Raw genomic sequence first — 17,716 nt, 5'->3', positions numbered from 1 at the left:
CTCGTCTCCAGACTTATTGGCCTGTCGTGCAGCGAGCAGAATGAGTTTGAACTTGGTAACAGGGATACACTTAAGTGGTACAAAAACTCTTCAATCCCCCATTTCACCCCCTGCAGCCTTGGAGAAGAAGAATTTTTCTAGGCAAGAGAAAAAATGAGAGATCTGGCTCCAAGAATAGGGTACCAGGCCAGGCCCCAAGGAGAGAGAAGACTGCTAACAAGACCTAAGCCAGCTCCTAGGACAGCTTTGTGGGAGCCAAGCTGATGCAGTTGCCCACCGGGCAGGAGAAAGGCTGCATTTCAGCCCAGCACACACCCTCCTGGACAAGGACACAGCTTGCCGATCATATGCAGAGGCCCTGGTTACTGGTAGGATTCTCCCTATGGTAGGGTGAACATTTAACCTTCTAAAAGCTTTTTTTTTTTCATTTTTTAACTCCTTTTCTACAAAACTAAACGTGCTCTTTCTATATGATCCAGCAAGCACTGAGTTGAAAATCTACATCCACACAAAAACCTGCACGAAGATGTTTATAGCAGCACTGTTTATAATCGCCAAAATTCAGAAGCATTCAGTAGATGAATAGATGAATAAACTGTGGTCCATCCAGACAATAGACTATTATTTCAGAGCTAAAAAGAAATGAGCTATCAAGTCATGAGAAGACATGGAGGAAACTTAAATGCACTTTACTATGTGAAAGAAGCTGATCTGAAAATGCTACCTACTGTATGATTCCAACACTATGACATTCTGGAAAAGGCAAAACTATGGAGAGAGTTAAAAAAAAAAAAAAAACAATCAGTGGCTGCCAGGGGATTGCAGGGAGGAGATGAATAGGACTTCTAGGGCAGTGACTCTATTTTGTATGATACTATAATGACGGGTTCATCATTGCACATTTGTCCAAACCTGTAGATCATACAAAACCAAGAGTGAACTTTAATGTAAACTGTGGACTTTTCATGCACCCCTAAAAATGGAGAACTTGACTAGTCTGGTTCATGAGCCCACCTTTGGACCAAAGTAGGGAGGGGAGGGGGCAGAGCACAGGAATAGACAGACCAACCAAGCCCTATGGGGTGAAGAGAAGTTGTTCCCCCAGATGAACAGGGTAGTATGGTGTATCAGACAACAGAGGAAGGCCACTGGGCTATTAGAGTAATGTCAGTTGCTGCAACAAATGCCCACATTTCTATGCCTTTTATATCTTAAATGTTATTTCTTGCTGGCATAATCTGGGTGTCCTTGATCTTGAAGCTCTCTTCAAAGCAGTGATTCGAGGATATGAATTTCTTCTCTTCATGCCTGTGCCATGTTTTTTAAAAGTGGTTTCCAAACAGTAGTGCTCCTGCCCAGCGAGCCAGTGGAAGGGGCACGAAGAGGTTAAGAAGGCTTACCCTCCTCATCCATCTCTGCTCACAGCACGGACCCAGCCATGAGGCCCCTTCTAGATGTAAGGGAGGCTTGGAAAGTAGTGCCTGGCTGAGAGGCCACTTCCCAGCAATAGCTCTAGGCCTTGGCGGGGAGCGCACCCTCCCGCGGGCAGAGGTGGCCCTGCGTGGGTGCAGAGACGCAGAGGCCGCAGACACCCATCTCCAGCAGCCCTGCACCAGGACAAAAGGCTAAACACATACATATTTACTCCAGTCTCTGCTTCTCTAGGCTGGTCTTTTTCTGTCACAAGCGGGCTCTGTTCAGCGTTTTCGACCCTCAGTGCACATTACAGTCACCAGTCACCTGGAAAATTTTTTTAAACTATACTCATGCTTTGACCATTTGAATCAGTCTTTCGTGGGTGGTACTTTGGCATCATTACTTGTGTAAAGTTTCTCTAAGATGACACGAATGAGCAAGACAGGACTGAGATGGATTTGGTTAAACAAAGGAAAGACATTTTATAGTTTCAAGCAATGAAGAGTAGAACCAACTATTTTTTAAAATTCTAATCTTAAAAACTGGAGAGAAGAGGGGGCGAGGGTGTAGCTCAGTGGTAGAGCACATGCTTAACACGCACGAGGTCCTGGGTTCAATCTCCAGTACCTCCACTAAAAGAAATAAAATTAAAATAAATAAATACTTGTAGTAACCTATAATGAAAAAGAACATGGAAGAGAATATGTGTATGTGTATGTATGACTAAAACATTATGCTGTAACCAGAAATTGATACAACATTGTAAACTGACTATACTTCAATAAATAAATAAAGCTAATTACGCCCCCCACCAAAAAAATTAAATAAATAAATCACCAAACATTAGCTAAAAAAAAAATTGGAGAGAAGAACCCTGATCCACTCACGCTGGGACAGGGGACCATCACTAGAACGCGGACCGTCGCTGGACATTGTATTCTTATTTGCTTGTTGTTTTTTTTTTTTTATTTTTCCTGGGGGAGGTAATTAGTTTACTTATTTATTATTACTTTTTTTATTTAACTGGAGGTACTGGGGATTGAACCCATAACCTCATGCATGCTAGGCATGCACCCCACTACTGAGCTATACCTACCCTCGGACCGTCGCTGGACAGATGAGTCTGTGATGAACGTTTCTGGTGAAGCTATAAATGTTCACCACAATGTCCAGCACACACTGGCTGTGATGCTGGATCACTAACGGCAGAACTCTGAATGTGGCGGTGTGACGTGAGGATAGGGGGCGACAAAGCACTGAGACAACTGCTTTCAGGAGTTTGTCTTGGAAGGAAGAGCACCATGAGTCCATTCCTAGATCTGGGTTGATGAGTGAAGGAAAAGAAGGCACAGCTGATGGAGAAAGCCCTGGAGAAGGGCTGTTGCTATGTGAGAGGAGGTTGGGATGCCCAGCGTGAGAAAACGGGTCAGAGTACACACCACGCACAGGCCAGAATATCTCATCTTGTCTGAAATAGCTCACTTTCAACCCAAAAGAAATATCCATTTGCTTACACTAACCATGTAAGTCATCTTATTCCTTAACTATTCGGTGGTAAGTCTGAAAAATTAAAAATTAAAGCCACACACCCTTTCCCACCTGCTCTGTTTTGGGGGGGGGAGAAATAGGGGGTTTTCACTTTTGGCTTCTCCCAGACATTCTCATAGAAAGACAACTAATAAAAATAAGCTTTTTAGAGGAAAAAATTGCTTTGTAAGTAATTATATGCTTTGTACCCGGGAAGAAAATGGAAGGATATATTTTAAACATGTAGGTGGAAAAGGAAATCAAAACATTGGTGGAATTACTTTATTAGATCAGGGAATTTCAGCTTTTTCCTAAATGAAGAAGCGTCTCCCTGGCTCCGACTTAGAACGTACAAATAAAGGTATTCTTTCGGAACATCACGCACTGTTGTGGGAAGAACACCAGGGGATCCCAGAAGGGGCCATTTGAGGCCGGGCCTGCGACGTACGAATCTGTCCCTGAGGGTGCATTCCCTCTGCCTTCTCCGCAGGGTGGCTGAATTGGACAAGACAAAAATTGGAAAGACGTGTGAAACCTCTGCTATTATATCTGCGGCTCACAGTGCCCAGTTCATGCCTGACCGTGTAAGCTCACAGAAACGCATTACTGCCAGCTGAGGAAACGGAGGAACAGAGATGTCACATAAGTTACTCCAAGTCCCAAAGCAGTAGAGAGACGGCTGTTTCCTCTCCTTCCCGGGCACAGGAGCGGAGCTAGACTCCAGCCGCAGCCTCCCTTGCAGTTAGCACACTGTGGTCACCAGTGAAACTGAGCAGAACACATCCACCATCCAGGCCTGGCCCATAAAACCTCACACGTGCCCTCCTCACACTGGTTCACACTCCACGGGCCCAGTGACAGCGACAAGAGCTGCCTTGGATGGCACTTACTGAGCCAGCCAAGCAGTAAGAGCCAAAGAGCCTGGATCCTCAAATCACCACCTGGAGGAAAGCTCCCTGCAAACCTGAAACACTTACAAATTTAACATGAGTGGAAAATAATCTACTGTATTTGAGCCGTTATATATTAGGGGGTTGTTGTCAAAGCGACAGTTTGTTGGTTGCCGAATTAATTCAAATATTAAGACCTTGAAGTAGGTGATGGCCCAGCAGAAAATTCAAACTACGTGACGTTAGTGGGCAGTGAGAAAATCGGTATCAGGAGCTGAAAAGATGGAAAGCTGTGTCTCCCGGCCACAAATCACGGGGCAGAGCTGTTCCCTGCAGTAACGGGAGAGGCAGGGCCGCCGTGGCTCTGGAGCGTTCGGGAAGAACCAGACTGACACTGTGTGTAGTCAACTGTCTCCTCCTTTAGCGAGATGTTACGGGAGCCTTAACAAAAGAATGACTCGGTCTGCAAACAGAAATGAAAGGGAACATAGTTCAGAAATGTGGAGCCTCAGGGGCTGGGAAAGCTGACTACTTCCAAATCCCAAACAGCGAGAGACGAGAGATGTAGACTTCGGGTTGCTTCCCTCAGAAAGGGGATAAGGATTCTAAAAACGAGAATGAAACACAGATTTGGGGTCCAGAAGGCACACCGTGCTGAGCCAGGTGACCTGCTCAGCACAGCCGGGTTCTTTGTCCTGGACACACAGGACTGCGTTTCCCACCAGCGTCCCCTGCATGCTCTATGATTAGATTGCAGCCAGCGACATGTGAGCAACTCTCCTCGCCTCTCCCCCACCGCCAGCTTGCTGCTGACATGCACAGGAACCCTGGAAGCCATATTGTGGGAGCCCATGATTGGGTTAACAAATTGTAACAGATCCCAGGCGCTTATCTCCTTAAAGAAGCTGTGCTTAGTAACTGCCTTGAGGTTTTAGCAATGACCCAGGCCCCCGGCTATAAACGCTGGGCGTGCCTGCTGTTAGTCTTCTATCCCCAAAACAGCCTTGGGCTGGAATGGTAAACAACTTATAAAAAGCTGCAGACTCAGAGGTGAGAAGGCTGGTTAGCCGAGGACGGGTAAGCCCCCCTGAGGGGGCCACCTAAGACAGGCACAGCCGCCTGAGTCCAAGCTGTTAAGCAGCTGATTCTCACACGTTCCGCCCTGATAAGCTCAAAGGCTCAACACGAACATGATTCACCAAAAAGGGTCTTCTGACCTTGAGCCAAACACCAACAATAAACAAAGCCTTTGTACTCATTGTGATCCCACCCTGTCCTTCCCTAAATTCTTGCATTCCTCCTTTGACTGTACTCAATAAATATGGGAGATTTGAGAGGCTCCTGGAGTTGGCTCCCGACTCCCTCTCGCTCTCTTGACTTTTTCCAGAGTCTTGAGTAAATCATTCCGTCTCGGTGGGACTTCTGCTGGCCAGAACCCACAACTGGTGACGAACCCACACCATATATTGAAAATGGGGGGCGGGGGGGCTCCCTAGAAGCCTGGGTATGTGAGTCACTAATAGGAGAGTGGACCATCAACCAGATCAAGTGCTTGGAGCTTCATATGAGAGAAATGACATCTAGAATGTATTCATTTAGGGGTTCTCAGTACAGCAACCAGCATTTACCCTAAAAGCACAGTGATGGAACTGGGGTAAACCCAGGCAGCCCGGGCACACCTGTGCTGTGCCACTCCCTGCCAGCACGAGCGTTAGTGTGAACCACTGCTGTTGGTGTTCCTTCTGTGTGATGGGGGCTGGGAGCTAAAGACTTACGTGGTTTTTTTCCTCCCAACTTCCTCCTTGAGCCCCAGTGAAAGATGGAACCAGCTGAGAGCATTACCAGCAAGTATGCTATTGGTTGGAGAACCTTTGTTTAAAGGATAAAAAGTGAACGCCTTTTGTAAATGACATGACCATTTAATATCATCAGTGTCCATTTGGCACCATAATTTTATTCATAACACAAATAAATCCATAAAATACTAGAGTTGGCCACCTGAGATCATCTCGCCAAACCCAACACTTTCCACGAAAGGAAAAGAACCAGAATCAGGAATGCTGACGGGCATCACACAGGTGCTGAGTGGAAGCGCCAGGACCAGGGCCCAGGCCCCCCAGTACCAACCCACTGCTCCTTCCCCGCACAGGCAAAGGCCCTCGCACTGTGGTGTCAGACAGCTTTGTGGGTTTTGGTACATTAACTTCTGAGCCTTGGGGATACCTGTATTTACAGTATTATAATGCTCTATTAAATCACATTATTTAATAAAAATGTCTGAGTATAGGCCCAGAACTGTATGCTCCATACCAAAGACATGCAAATGATAAAGAATTTTCTGTCCTGGGCCTTTCTGGAGCTCAGCTCACGTTTTAACGGGAGCAGAGGAAGCATGGAATTACAGCCACGTTGTGCGTGAAGCACTGGGTGCAGCAACAGGACATGCTCCAAGCGAAGCGGCTGATGAAAAGCAGGAAGTCAAAGGCATTCGTTCTCCCTCCCTTTCAAACTATGTCAGGACATCTTATTTTTTTTCAAGAAATGTTCCAAAAGCATCTTGAGAAAAGCATTCATTACTATTATAAGCACAAGTGGAGGAGCAGACAGACTACCAAACACAGGCGAACCTCCCTTTGCTTCCCAAGAATATATAGTTGACCCTCGAGTACATGTTTGAACTACATAGGCCCACTTATACGCAGATTTTTTTTCAATAAACACATACAGTACTACACAAGCCGCAGCTGGTCAGAGGCCAACCGTAAGTTATATGCAGATTTTTGACTGTGCAGAGGGTTAGTGCCCCTATCTCCCCGCCCCCAGCGTTGTTCAAGGGTCGGCTGCCACAGCGGCCCAGGGACAGTGGCACAGCTAACCTCCTACTCCCCAACACCAGAGTGAATAAAACACCACCAGTCGGGAACTTTATGGAAAATACAACTTGCAATAAAATCAAATTCCTTCTTTCTTCTCCAGAGGTAAGGCAATATTCTATGTTTGGTTAATGTTCTAAGATGTTATGATAACTTCCTAATTTAGCATGTAAAATTCTACCTTGTGACATTATCAGATGATGTTACTACAGATGTGACCGGAGGTACAATTCACATGCCTTCTGGGTTTTACGAGTAAAATTTCCACCCCCTAGCATTTATTATTTCTTTCCTACAGTAAAAATGATAAAGCATTGTAGGATTATAAACGTTTAAAAACACGTGCTTAGTACAGGCCCCTTTTGATAATGAAGATTCTTTTATTAACAGTCAAAGAAGTCACACAATATGAAAATAAATGCTTCTTTAATGAATAATTAGTGAAAACTATCCAGGAACTTACAGGATTTTTAGTAGGTACCATGCATATCTTAGGAGACAGGACATTAGCTTGCTGGGATCATTAGGGTAAGCCTGAAAATGACACCAATTTATAAAACAATCATGTAATAACTTTCCCAAACAGGAATTCCCCTGAAATTAAAACAGGAAATAATGACAGCACGCATCAATCTTAATTTTATGATTTTGGTGTTACTTTTTAAAGGTACTCAACAGATAATCAAATCTCCTTCTAGAACCATGAATCTGAGGTGTGCAGTGAAGTTGTAACTTCTCAGTATCAGAGCTTAATTACTACAGGGCAGTTCAAGCAATACATACTATCTCAGTGTTTGTTTTGCATCCTGTTTCCCTGCAGCGCTAATCTCGCTAAAGTTTCTGAAGCACATTTACGACTAGAGCAGACACTGCGGATTCAGCAACAAAAAACCTTCCTGGATGAACAATACTTGTTCTTTCCAGAAGAAACGGCTGTTTTACCTTTCCTATTTCTTTTCTGTGATGAAAAACAGGGCTGAATAGGATCTTAGATCCTCCTGCTAGATGATTAAAATCTTCACTCTGTATGTTGGTCTCTTAAAAATCTATCCAACGGGGAGGAAAAACCAAACCTTAGGGAAGGACAGTGCGCTTTCCCTTGTTCTCAGAACATACAGTCAAAGCAAAAATAGAGCCCCGTAGAAATTTCAACATTGAATTTTTTTAAAGCTTAAAGCTTAATAAAAGCCCAAAAGCTCTACATAAACCAGTAGGCTCTGCATATCATTGTTAGTTCAACACAAACCATGATCTAGAAGACTACTTGTATTCAAAAGCCCATCTTGCAGAAAGGTCCTACTTTTCTCGATGATCTACAGAGCCCACTGCCTTGTCTATGGATATAGGCACACATATGGGTGTATATAGAATATATGTCAGCAGCAGTCACATGACCCCCAGGTGGGCTCCAGGACAGTCATTTACTGTGGTTTATAAGGAAGGCAATCGGTCTCCCTGGTGCTTTCAATCTATGGGCATAAACACATACACAGTTACCAGTATCCTCATCAATACTGTTGACGTTCAGAAAGCCTAAATACTTTTCTAATTGAGTTCTAAAAGTACCTTGAATTTAAATTTTTTTTAAAACTTCAGTCTTCAATATTGAAACTGCTAAGTTACTCCATTTTTCCATTAAAAAAAAAACCGAAAATAAAGTTAGGGGGAAAATTTTTACATATAAAAATAAACTTGCGAAAACATCCTGTTACTAAATAGGCTTAAGAAAAAAAACCTATAGAGAAAATATTCCAATAGAAGGTAAAACCTTTGGAGGGCTGCTCAGAACAGCATTGTTGGTAATAGTAACAACTGGAAACAAATGACATCTTCAGTAACAGAACTGTGAAATATATTAGGAAATGTCCAATTGACAAAATATTATCCAGCCACTGAAGATAAGGAGGAAGATGATGGAAGAACATGGAACGCCTGACAATGTTAAGCCAAACACAAAAAGGACCCCTGCTGCGTTTAACAGCTCCATTTGCAAAAACGAAAAAGGAACAGAGTTTGGCTGCTGCGTCCTTGTATTACGGGTATAGTGTTCCCTTTACTGGAAAAACTAATAAAACTTCTATACTGACTGTACATTTTCTAGAGGAAAAGAACAACATCAAAATGGATAAAATAACTCAAAAACAAGTCTTTGAAAAATAAATGTTCCTGAGGGAGCCATGCTCCTGACAGCATCCAGAAACCAATTTTTCTCTTACCACTTGGGGAGGCAGGACTTGACCCTGGCCTGGTTCTCCTGAGCAGGACGCTTCATGGACAGGCCTGAAAGAGGAGGGGCAAGTGCCCGACCACGTGTCCCGTGGCCTCCTTGATTTTATCAACTAGATCCTAATTGAGCCATTTTGAGCACTTAGACGAAACACATCTGTTTGAGGACAAAATTTCACAAGCTTTTGTTTTTCTCTCTGCAGAAAAATTCCTTCTCCTAATCAAGTAATTCTCAATTGAAAATCAAGTTATTTTAATGACAAAATGGTTAGTGTTAACCTTGTGTAACATGTGATCATAAATAACTCAAGACCACTGGGTGATACCTGCCAGAAGTAATACCGGACAGAGGATTACTTACAAAAAGGTCAATTTTCAATAGAAAACTGAGTATTTCCCTTGGGAAATAAATGTAGTATTTTATTATTAAACAACTAGGGCAAAAAAAAACTAGGTTTTCTGTAACTGCAATAGGACAGTATTAGAAAGGCTTTCTTGGAGGCCCCAACAATACCAGGATGAAATATTTTTGATGGTTTTACGATGGCAATTATAACCTCCTAGCTACTTTAGCTCTCTGAAAAAAATGCTGCTCAATCGAAAGACTAAATCACACAAAGCATTTAACATTTTCAAAGAGTTGCCTAAAAACAACATTTTAAAGGAAATTGCTCCTAGCAGTAAATTATTTTTATCAGTTATCTGAATAAGCTACATTCAGAAACGCTACAACAGAGCAGCTTACTGGTATACCGCGGGACTCTGCACTACTATAGTCATAAGGAGCTCCGTGTACTCAGGGTAAGGCTGACGCTCTACTTTTTGCACGCCAGGTATCTCTGAGTTACATTCTCCCAGCTGATTACATTCCAAATAGCTTTCAGGTAATCAGGTCTAACATTTTTATACTGAAGGTAGTAAGCGTGCTCCCACACATCAATTCCCAGCAATGGAATAAGACCTATGGGAAAGAAAAGAAGGGAAAAGAAGCAAAAACGGTGAGTTTCAATCTAAAACACTGTCTTCTCGCTTTAAACTTTAATTATCCTACACACACAAAATAATTACCCTTTACAATGTTCTCATCCATTTTCCCGTTTGTTGTATAAATCAGAAATCAGCATAAGAATAAAGATCCTATCAAAAGATTTTAAACTTTACTCTTTGGAAGAAAATGTGATAAATAGTAAAAAAAAAAATAATTAAAACAGACAGGAAAAATCAATTAGCCACAGTATTTTAAATGCTGTTCTTAAAATATCAACAGATTTAGGGGGAAAGTATAGCTCAGCAGTAGAGTGTGTGCCTAGCATGCACAAGGTCCTGGGTTCAGTCCCCACTACCTCCATTAAAAACAGATAAATAAGGGGGAGGGTATAGCTCAGTGGTAGAGCACATGCTTAGCATGCACAAGGTCCTGGGTTCAATCCCCAGTACCTCCACTAAAAATAAAATAAATAAACATAATTGCTTCCCCCACCCCTCAAAAACAAATAATTAAATTACCTAATTCCCCCCACCCCTCAAAAAAAACAACAGATTTATCCAAGAGCCAGTTCTCAGCTGTCCTCATTGGGTCAAGGGCGGGAGGGGAGGCTGGTGTATGAGACACCTGCCCGCCTCCCCTGGGCTGATGTTAGTCGTAGAGAATACAGAGCATTTATAAAGACACTAACAGAAAGAATAAGTTAACAAGGGAAACTGAATAGGACTAAAGAAAAAGATACAGTTTCCCAAAATTGAATTGTGTACATGAACAATGAGTTATATCTATAAAACATTCATTTAAAAAATCGCACAAACTGAAAGCTCTCCTCTTGGAAAACAATCATCAACCACTATGTCTTAATCAGTTGTGAAGTATGTCACTAATAATTTATTATTAATAATTAAAGTACCCAAACTTAATAAATGATTTTTCCCATAAATAAATTGCCACAATTCTCACTCACTTCTATGCTAGTGAGCTTTCTTCAAGGTGTAGCTAGGATTCACCTGCCAATGACAGCCCTTCCAGCCAGGTACCAGGCTCTCTATAGCACTGTGCTCACAAATCTTTGGTTGCTTTTAGAAATTGAGATTCTGGCTAAACCTGAAAACATCCAGGGTAGTGAGTCACGTAGGCAAGTCTCCTAACATGTGCAGAGGCAGCAATATGACTGAGACCCACTGCTGATTGATGTTAAGACACCACCTTACATCAAAGTTCCAGCCAACTTGCTTTATGACTTGTTAAGTTAGTTGCAGCTAACTTGCCTCATGACTGTTTCCTAAAGAGCTTCTATTTCAATGTGGCTCAACATAAAAAAAGGATCTGGTGAGCCCAGCTTGCAGTGTCTGAGCCAAATCTGTTCCTATATCAAACAGCTTCATAAAGGCAGAGGTCTGAAAACCGGAGCTCTGGTTCCAGTTTCACCACAAGTGCTCAGCAGAGGGGATGAGGGTCCAAGGTCTGAGTCAGATTCAGCCTATACGTCTTTTCCTCCTTCATGTTGTTTATCTAATTTTAGTTTTTTATTTTAGTGCATGTAATTAATTACGTAAGCTGAAACTAATTCTCTGTCAAATGAAGTAGAGTTTATGTTTCAAACATTTTTGTTAATGTATTACATGTGGAATTTTACAAAGCATCAAGGACTTACACAGCATTTTTGCTCACACAAGACTCTGGGAATCCCATGTGAAGATATGCTCAGATTCATATTGCTCAAAACAGGTTTAAACAGCACTAGTCTTCCTTATTTTAAGGTAAACACTTTATAGTGAACCATCTCTTCTGAATAAATGTGTAACAATTCTCAAACCTAACCTGTTGTTCCTTGCAAGGGATCCTGGTTAGAACAAGCAGCAATCTGTAAGCGTCCCTGTTCCTTATTGAAACCAAGCCAACCCCAACCCGAGCCTTGGACGCCAACGGATACAGCGGTCAACTTCTCCTTAAATTTGCTGAAGGAACCAAAGTCACGGTTGATGGCTTCCAGTAATTCCCCTATTTAAAAGAAAATCCAAAAACATCCACAAATCAACAGATCGCACCAATTACAATAAAATATTCTATTATACATATTCAAACATTCCTATCATATGGCCCAAGATACAACCAGACAACATACAGAAAATATTACACAACCCAGTGAGCCTACAGAACAGTGTTACTCCTGCCCTGACACCAATGTCATTAAGGTCCCACAATTTTAACTCACATGTTTGTTACTGAAACATATTACAAGAGAGATTTCTTCACTCACTCTATTTCAACAAGGAAAGAAATAACATTTTTCATTAGCTTTTTTTTCCCCCCTTCAATAGAAAATTTTACTTTGACTTCTCCCCTACCTGCTCTATCTCAGTGTGGGAAGAAAACGTTATGGTTGTTATCTGCTTCTTCTCCAAGGCAGCCCAGATCCTTCCTATCTCAATTATATTATTTTAAAGAGTGATTCTACCTTCTATCAGTGCACTATGGGCACACCTTAATAGCTATCTCCCTTTTTATTCTGTAGCAATATAGAATATAATTCTAGATTGAGCACATAACTAAATGAACCAAGCCAAAAATATCACTTCTCTTACTCTATCTGGTTTAAAAGTAATCATCTATTACAAGCAGAAATGACAGTATAGGGGGAGGGTATATAGATCAAGTGGTAGAGCGCATGCTTAGCATACACAAGGTCCTGGGTTCAATCCCCAGTACCTCCTCTAAAAATAAATAAATAAGTAAACCTAATTAAGCCCCCCAAAAAATTAAAAAAGAAAAAAAGAAAGAAATGATAGTACAAAGTGGTAGAGATAACACAAAATGGCAGGAGTACCAAAACCTGTTAGCTGAATACAGGTGCATCTGATATTCTGGTAACTCACAAAGCCTCAAAAGTATTAAGTCACGGTCTGAAGCCCTAATTCAGAAAAAATAAACTATCCAGTTTCCCATACTTACTCCATCCATCCTTACTTCCAAATGAAACTGCTTATTTTAAGTGCATAAGATGCCTTCTATAACATAATTATACACAAACAAACAAAAAACCACCCAGAAACTTAGGGTACATGTCAGGAGCCCAGATACAAAGGAGAGCTAGATGTACGCCCCATGCCTTCCCTGGGGTGGGGAGGATGATGAAAGTCACCTGGGCCTCCACGTGCGACACAAGAAGTCAAGTAAACAAGTAGAGCGAACAAGACCATCAGCTCTGTACTCCCTCGTTACCTGCGGTTGTCCTGGAAAACCTCATCTTCTGGGACAACTGACTTTTTATCAATTAGGTAGAGTAGTAAAAGAATAACAAGAGGCATTATTTTATAATAACTTACTTAACTCTCAAAACAGCCCCATTCTCCCCGTATCATACAGATGAAGAAAGTGAGGCGCAGAAGGATTAAGCACCTCCCCCAAGGCCTAGGCTGGTAAGTCAAGGCTCGTCTTTTCTAAAAACTAAGTTTCTCAGTCTGTCCTTACTGGGAAGTACAGTACATTTCAACCAAAGGGTGACAGCATACGTGCCATTATGTGTGTATGTGTGTGTATAAAATCTGATGCTGTAACTCCCTGAATGGCTTCTCCACTCGCTTGTGTGCCCTTTGAAAGTTACAGCTTTCTGTTCTTCCTTGCTGTGAAAGACATGCCATTAAAATATCTCAGGGACAAGCCAGGTAACTTAAAGAATTCAACCGTCATTCCTATAGTGCACAAAACGGGCTAAGGTTGCCCTAGTAGAAACCGACCTTTGGGTTCTCCTCCACCATTAGGACTCAGGTTTGTCCAGAAAATGGAATGATTGACATGGCCTCCACCGTTGAACTTTATTGCCGGCTGCAGAGCTACCTGAGCTGTAATGTCACCTGAAAGGTTAAAACACAAACACATTTTTTTTTTAATTCTTACTTTTCAACCATTCTATACACTATTTCTTCGTAAAATGTCAGATAATTGGACCAGCTTATCTGTAACATCCCTCTTGGTCTCAAAATTCCATAATTTCAAGATTCTACCCTCTCAAAAAAACAAATAACCTTCCCAAAAATATATGTCTCAGTGGATTCTCAGTGCAACTAATAACGTGCCAAACAACTACTGAGAAGTCAGCAGAGGAGCAACGCTAGTAGAAAATTCACTCCTGGGCTTCAAAGAACTCAGTTTTCTTGGTTATAAAAGATTTCAGTAAATGAAATTACGGAGAGAACAAAGAGAAATAATAGAATGCTATAAAATATATGGCCCCTATTATACAGATGATACGGAAAGTGTTTAAATAGACAACTATTCGCTGGGAAATATTTCAATGTTACAAAACAACTCAACTGATTCAAAACTGAACTGACTTGCAACCCCAAACTTACTCCTCCAATGGCCTTCCCCATCTCAGGAAGTGCCAGCTGCTTCTCTCACACCCCATCTCCAAAACAGCAGCACATCCACCAGCATAGCCAGCTCCACCTTTAAAACACGTGCAGAACCTCATCCCTTCCTCCTTCTTCTGATGCAACCAGCAGCATCTCCCCCCCCCTCCGGGCTCGCAGGCCACCGTCTCTCAGTGGTATTCTGCTACCACCTCTGCCCCCCCACAGTCTATTCTCAACACAGTGGCCAGAGGGCTCCTCTAGACCCCGAACTCATCATGGCACATCTCCAGGCAAACCCCTCCAAAGGCTGCTCTTTCCAGAGTGAACCCCAAGTCCTCACAATCGGTACAGAGGTGCACATCAGCCGACACTCTCCATCTCCTCACCGGCCCAGCTCCAGTCACAACGGCCTCCTGGCGCTCACATGATAAGCCTGGCATGTTCCCAGCTTAGGGCTTCCACTGACTGTGCGGGAACAGTCTTCCTGGAGGCAGCCTCGTGGTTCACTCCCCCGCTTCTCCATCAAGTCTCCTCTGAACCGTCAACCTCATCATAAGGGTCACCAAGCACAATATAAAATGGGCAAACCCCACCCTCTCCCAGACCACTTCCCCTGCTGTTTTTCCCGATGGGACTGACAAGCCCCAGCATTCTCCATATGTACTTGGTCACCTGCCTCCCTGCTGGAAGGAGAGCCCCAGGGAGGACAAGGACTCTCGCGCACTGCCCTCTCCCGGCCGCCCAACATACTGCCTCATAAGTAGCACGCACTCTTGAATACTGAGTGTAGTTTCCATGGGGGAAAAAAACCCTCTGACAGCTATACTTAAAAAGAGTATCATGTTTGAAGCCGTTTTTTCCTGCCTTGCTCAACAAGTAGGCAAAATAAAATATTTTTTCCTATGTCTTCGTGAAGCCACAGGTTCACTTAACTATTAGGAAAAATGGGAATTCCCTTGTTCAATACATATGAGGCGCTCGGGGTTCACAAGACACCCAGAGGCAAAGTGAAGGACGCCAGCAACCACAGCGAGCTCCGCCCCGGGGCGTTTACATAACCGCAAGCCTTTGAGTCCCACGGTGAGCGCATGCTCAGACACGGAAGGACTGCCGCTTTCTCAAACAGGAAACATCCAGCTTTTTAGCCATTCAGTAAGGCGGGGAGGACCGGTGATATCTAAATACAATCTCTGAGAGTTGTTTAAGACGTCAGCTTTTCGTCGTTGTTGTCATGTTTACAAAATAATGTTCTCACTGATCAGTGTTTCCCTTATTCATTTTTCTTGGAGAATCACCCTAAAATAATAGATGTAACTTTATATTGTTTTTTAATAAGTCAGCAATAACTAAATATTTCAAGTGCGAAAGAAACATGCTTATTGAGAACGTGTTTAATCACTATCTTTTAAAGTTTAATCATTTTTAAATTTTAATATAAAGTTGTGGAAGTTAATATCTGCTTTCAAGAACACTCTTCTGAAGTTCAATGTTTTTTTTTCCACTGTTAAACATGATAAAAGTACTTTTCTTTGAAAAGTATTTACGATACTTAGATGTGATAAGATCAATGACGTTATTTTCCTTATACTCTTCTTTTTCCCCAAATTTTCAAACAAAATTTAACTCCTTGGGGAAGTGTATAGCACAGTGGTAGAGCGTATGCTTATCATGCACGAGGTCCTAGGTTCAATCCCCAGCACCTCCATTAAGATAAATAAACCTAATTACCTCCACCCACCAAAAAAAAAAGGAAAAAAAATTAACTCCTTAATGATTTCTAAAATATTTTTTAAATAAAGGAGTGCTCTGCAAATACTTATTAATATAGTAAATTTAATATAGTAAAGCTTTTTTCCCAATGGCTTTCATTAAGCAAGTAAAGCTTCAACTGCACAAGAAAAGGGCTGAAGCTAAGCAATATTTAACACACTTATGAGAAAGGTCCATGGGTGTCAGATGTCCTGCAGGAAATACTTTCACAACTGGGATTTGCCCCAGCCTCTCATCATGACCACATACTTCCCGCATTTGTTTTTCCCTAAATCATAGAACTTTTTCCCGTACTGGGAGACTTTTTCTTCCCCCTATTTGTAGTTCTTCTGATTTCACAAGTAAGCTTCCAGAATGTGGCAACTTCCTCTTCTTTTTGTTTTGCTTATTACCTCTTACACAATCAGACTGAAATACTACATTTTCCCACTAGATGCCCCCAGTCAACAAGATATCACTGTCCAAAACTTACTCAACACAAGTCACAGGACTGAAATTCAATAAAAATACACTTAAGAAAAACACGCTTTTAACTGCATAGCTTATGCCACACGTACAGTCTGGAAACATGACTGTCAATTACTTCCCTCGGGCAAACCATTGATCAACTAATAGATTGAAAGTGTAATACTATTTTGTATAGAAACATTAAAACACAGTATTCCCATACACACCCCCAGACGCAAAACACAAAAAGGTCCACGCACTACTGTTTTGTCAACTGAGCTCTTTTTTGAAAGAAAAAAAACTAACTCCATAGTACATTTTCATTGAATCTCAAATATCAGCAGATAAATACAAGCCTGTCTCAGTTCCCCAGAAAACGGATATTCTCCATGTGAATTCTGCCCCCTAAGTCAATGCACGAACACGTGAAGCGGTTCTACTGAATGGAGGGAGGGTCATGTCTTTACCGAGACACGCCTCGCTGCCACTTTTCCCTGAAGCCAGTTTCTCAATGTCAGGCCGCCCGGCACCTACCCTTCTCCAGCGCCTCCTGATACTTCTCCTCGGCGACATTCAGGTTATTCACGTAGGCCGCGTGGTGCTTGCTGTGGTGCAGCTGCATGATCTCGGCGTTGATATGAGGCTCCAGGGCGCCATAGTCGTAGGGCAGGTCGGGGAGGCTGTGCTTCTGCCTGGAACCCAGCGACCCCAAAGCCGGCACCAGCTTCCTGCTCGCGCTGCAAAGAGAGCACACACAAACCGATCCGCTTACGTGGGCAGCTCCCTTTAACCCGCGTGCCGGTCTCAGCAGACCGGGCTAGAGGCACCTGCGCACCGGGGGCTTTCTATCGTTAGCTCTTTAGCCGTCCAGTCTTTGAAGCATTAAACCAACGCTGCGGTCCCGCACCCGGCCGGCACCTGGACGCGCTTGGTCGACACCTGAGTCAGGCCGGGCCGCCCTCCCAGCCCCGCCCCGCGACGCCGGGACCCCGAAGGTGGCCTGGACCCCGCGGGTGGGCCCGGGCCGGAGGCAGAGTCGGAGGCAGCGGAGGCAGCGGGGGCCTTCGCTCGCGGGGCCAGGGCTGCATCCCCACTGCGCCCGCCGCCCGGCGCCTCACCTGCACGCCGCCCGGCACAACATGGTGGACGCCGCCCGCAGGTCTCTTGAAGATCAAGCCGCCGCGCCGCGCTGACAGCCGCGTTTGGGCCAGCGTCCTGGGCCGC

General features: G+C 43.2%; 1 protein-coding gene across 1 annotated transcript; it reads right to left on the bottom strand.

Moving 5' to 3' along the window:
- Positions 1-9,643: 9,643 nt before the first annotated feature.
- On the bottom strand, positions 9,644-17,648 carry SOD2 (superoxide dismutase 2). Its single transcript, NM_001319878.1, has 5 exons — positions 17,611-17,648; positions 17,027-17,229; positions 13,658-13,774; positions 11,742-11,921; positions 9,644-9,893 (listed from the first exon to the last, which is right to left on the bottom strand). Exons 1-5 carry the CDS (start codon positions 17,631-17,633, stop codon positions 9,748-9,750), a joined length of 669 nt encoding a protein of 222 aa, NP_001306807.1. The 5' UTR covers positions 17,634-17,648; the 3' UTR covers positions 9,644-9,747.
- Between the last annotated feature and the right edge of the window lie 68 nt (positions 17,649-17,716).

The sequence above is a fragment of the Camelus dromedarius genome, chromosome 6 (assembly GCF_036321535.1).
Source record: "Camelus dromedarius isolate mCamDro1 chromosome 6, mCamDro1.pat, whole genome shotgun sequence".
NCBI classification, from domain to species: Eukaryota; Metazoa; Chordata; class Mammalia; order Artiodactyla; family Camelidae; genus Camelus; species Camelus dromedarius.
This window is presented reverse-complemented; position numbering and strand designations above follow the sequence as displayed.

Coding starts and splice junctions, on each gene's coding strand:
- SOD2 (NM_001319878.1), bottom strand. CDS start 17,633: ATGTTGTGCCGGGCGGCGTGCAG. Junction 11,922..13,657: donor TGGTGGAGGAGAACCCAAAG/GTCGGTTTCTAC, acceptor TCTTTTAAATAG/GGGAATTACTGGAAGCCATC. Junction 9,894..11,741: donor TCCCTTGCAAGGAACAACAG/GTTAGGTTTGAG, acceptor TCTTTCCCATAG/GTCTTATTCCATTGCTGGGA.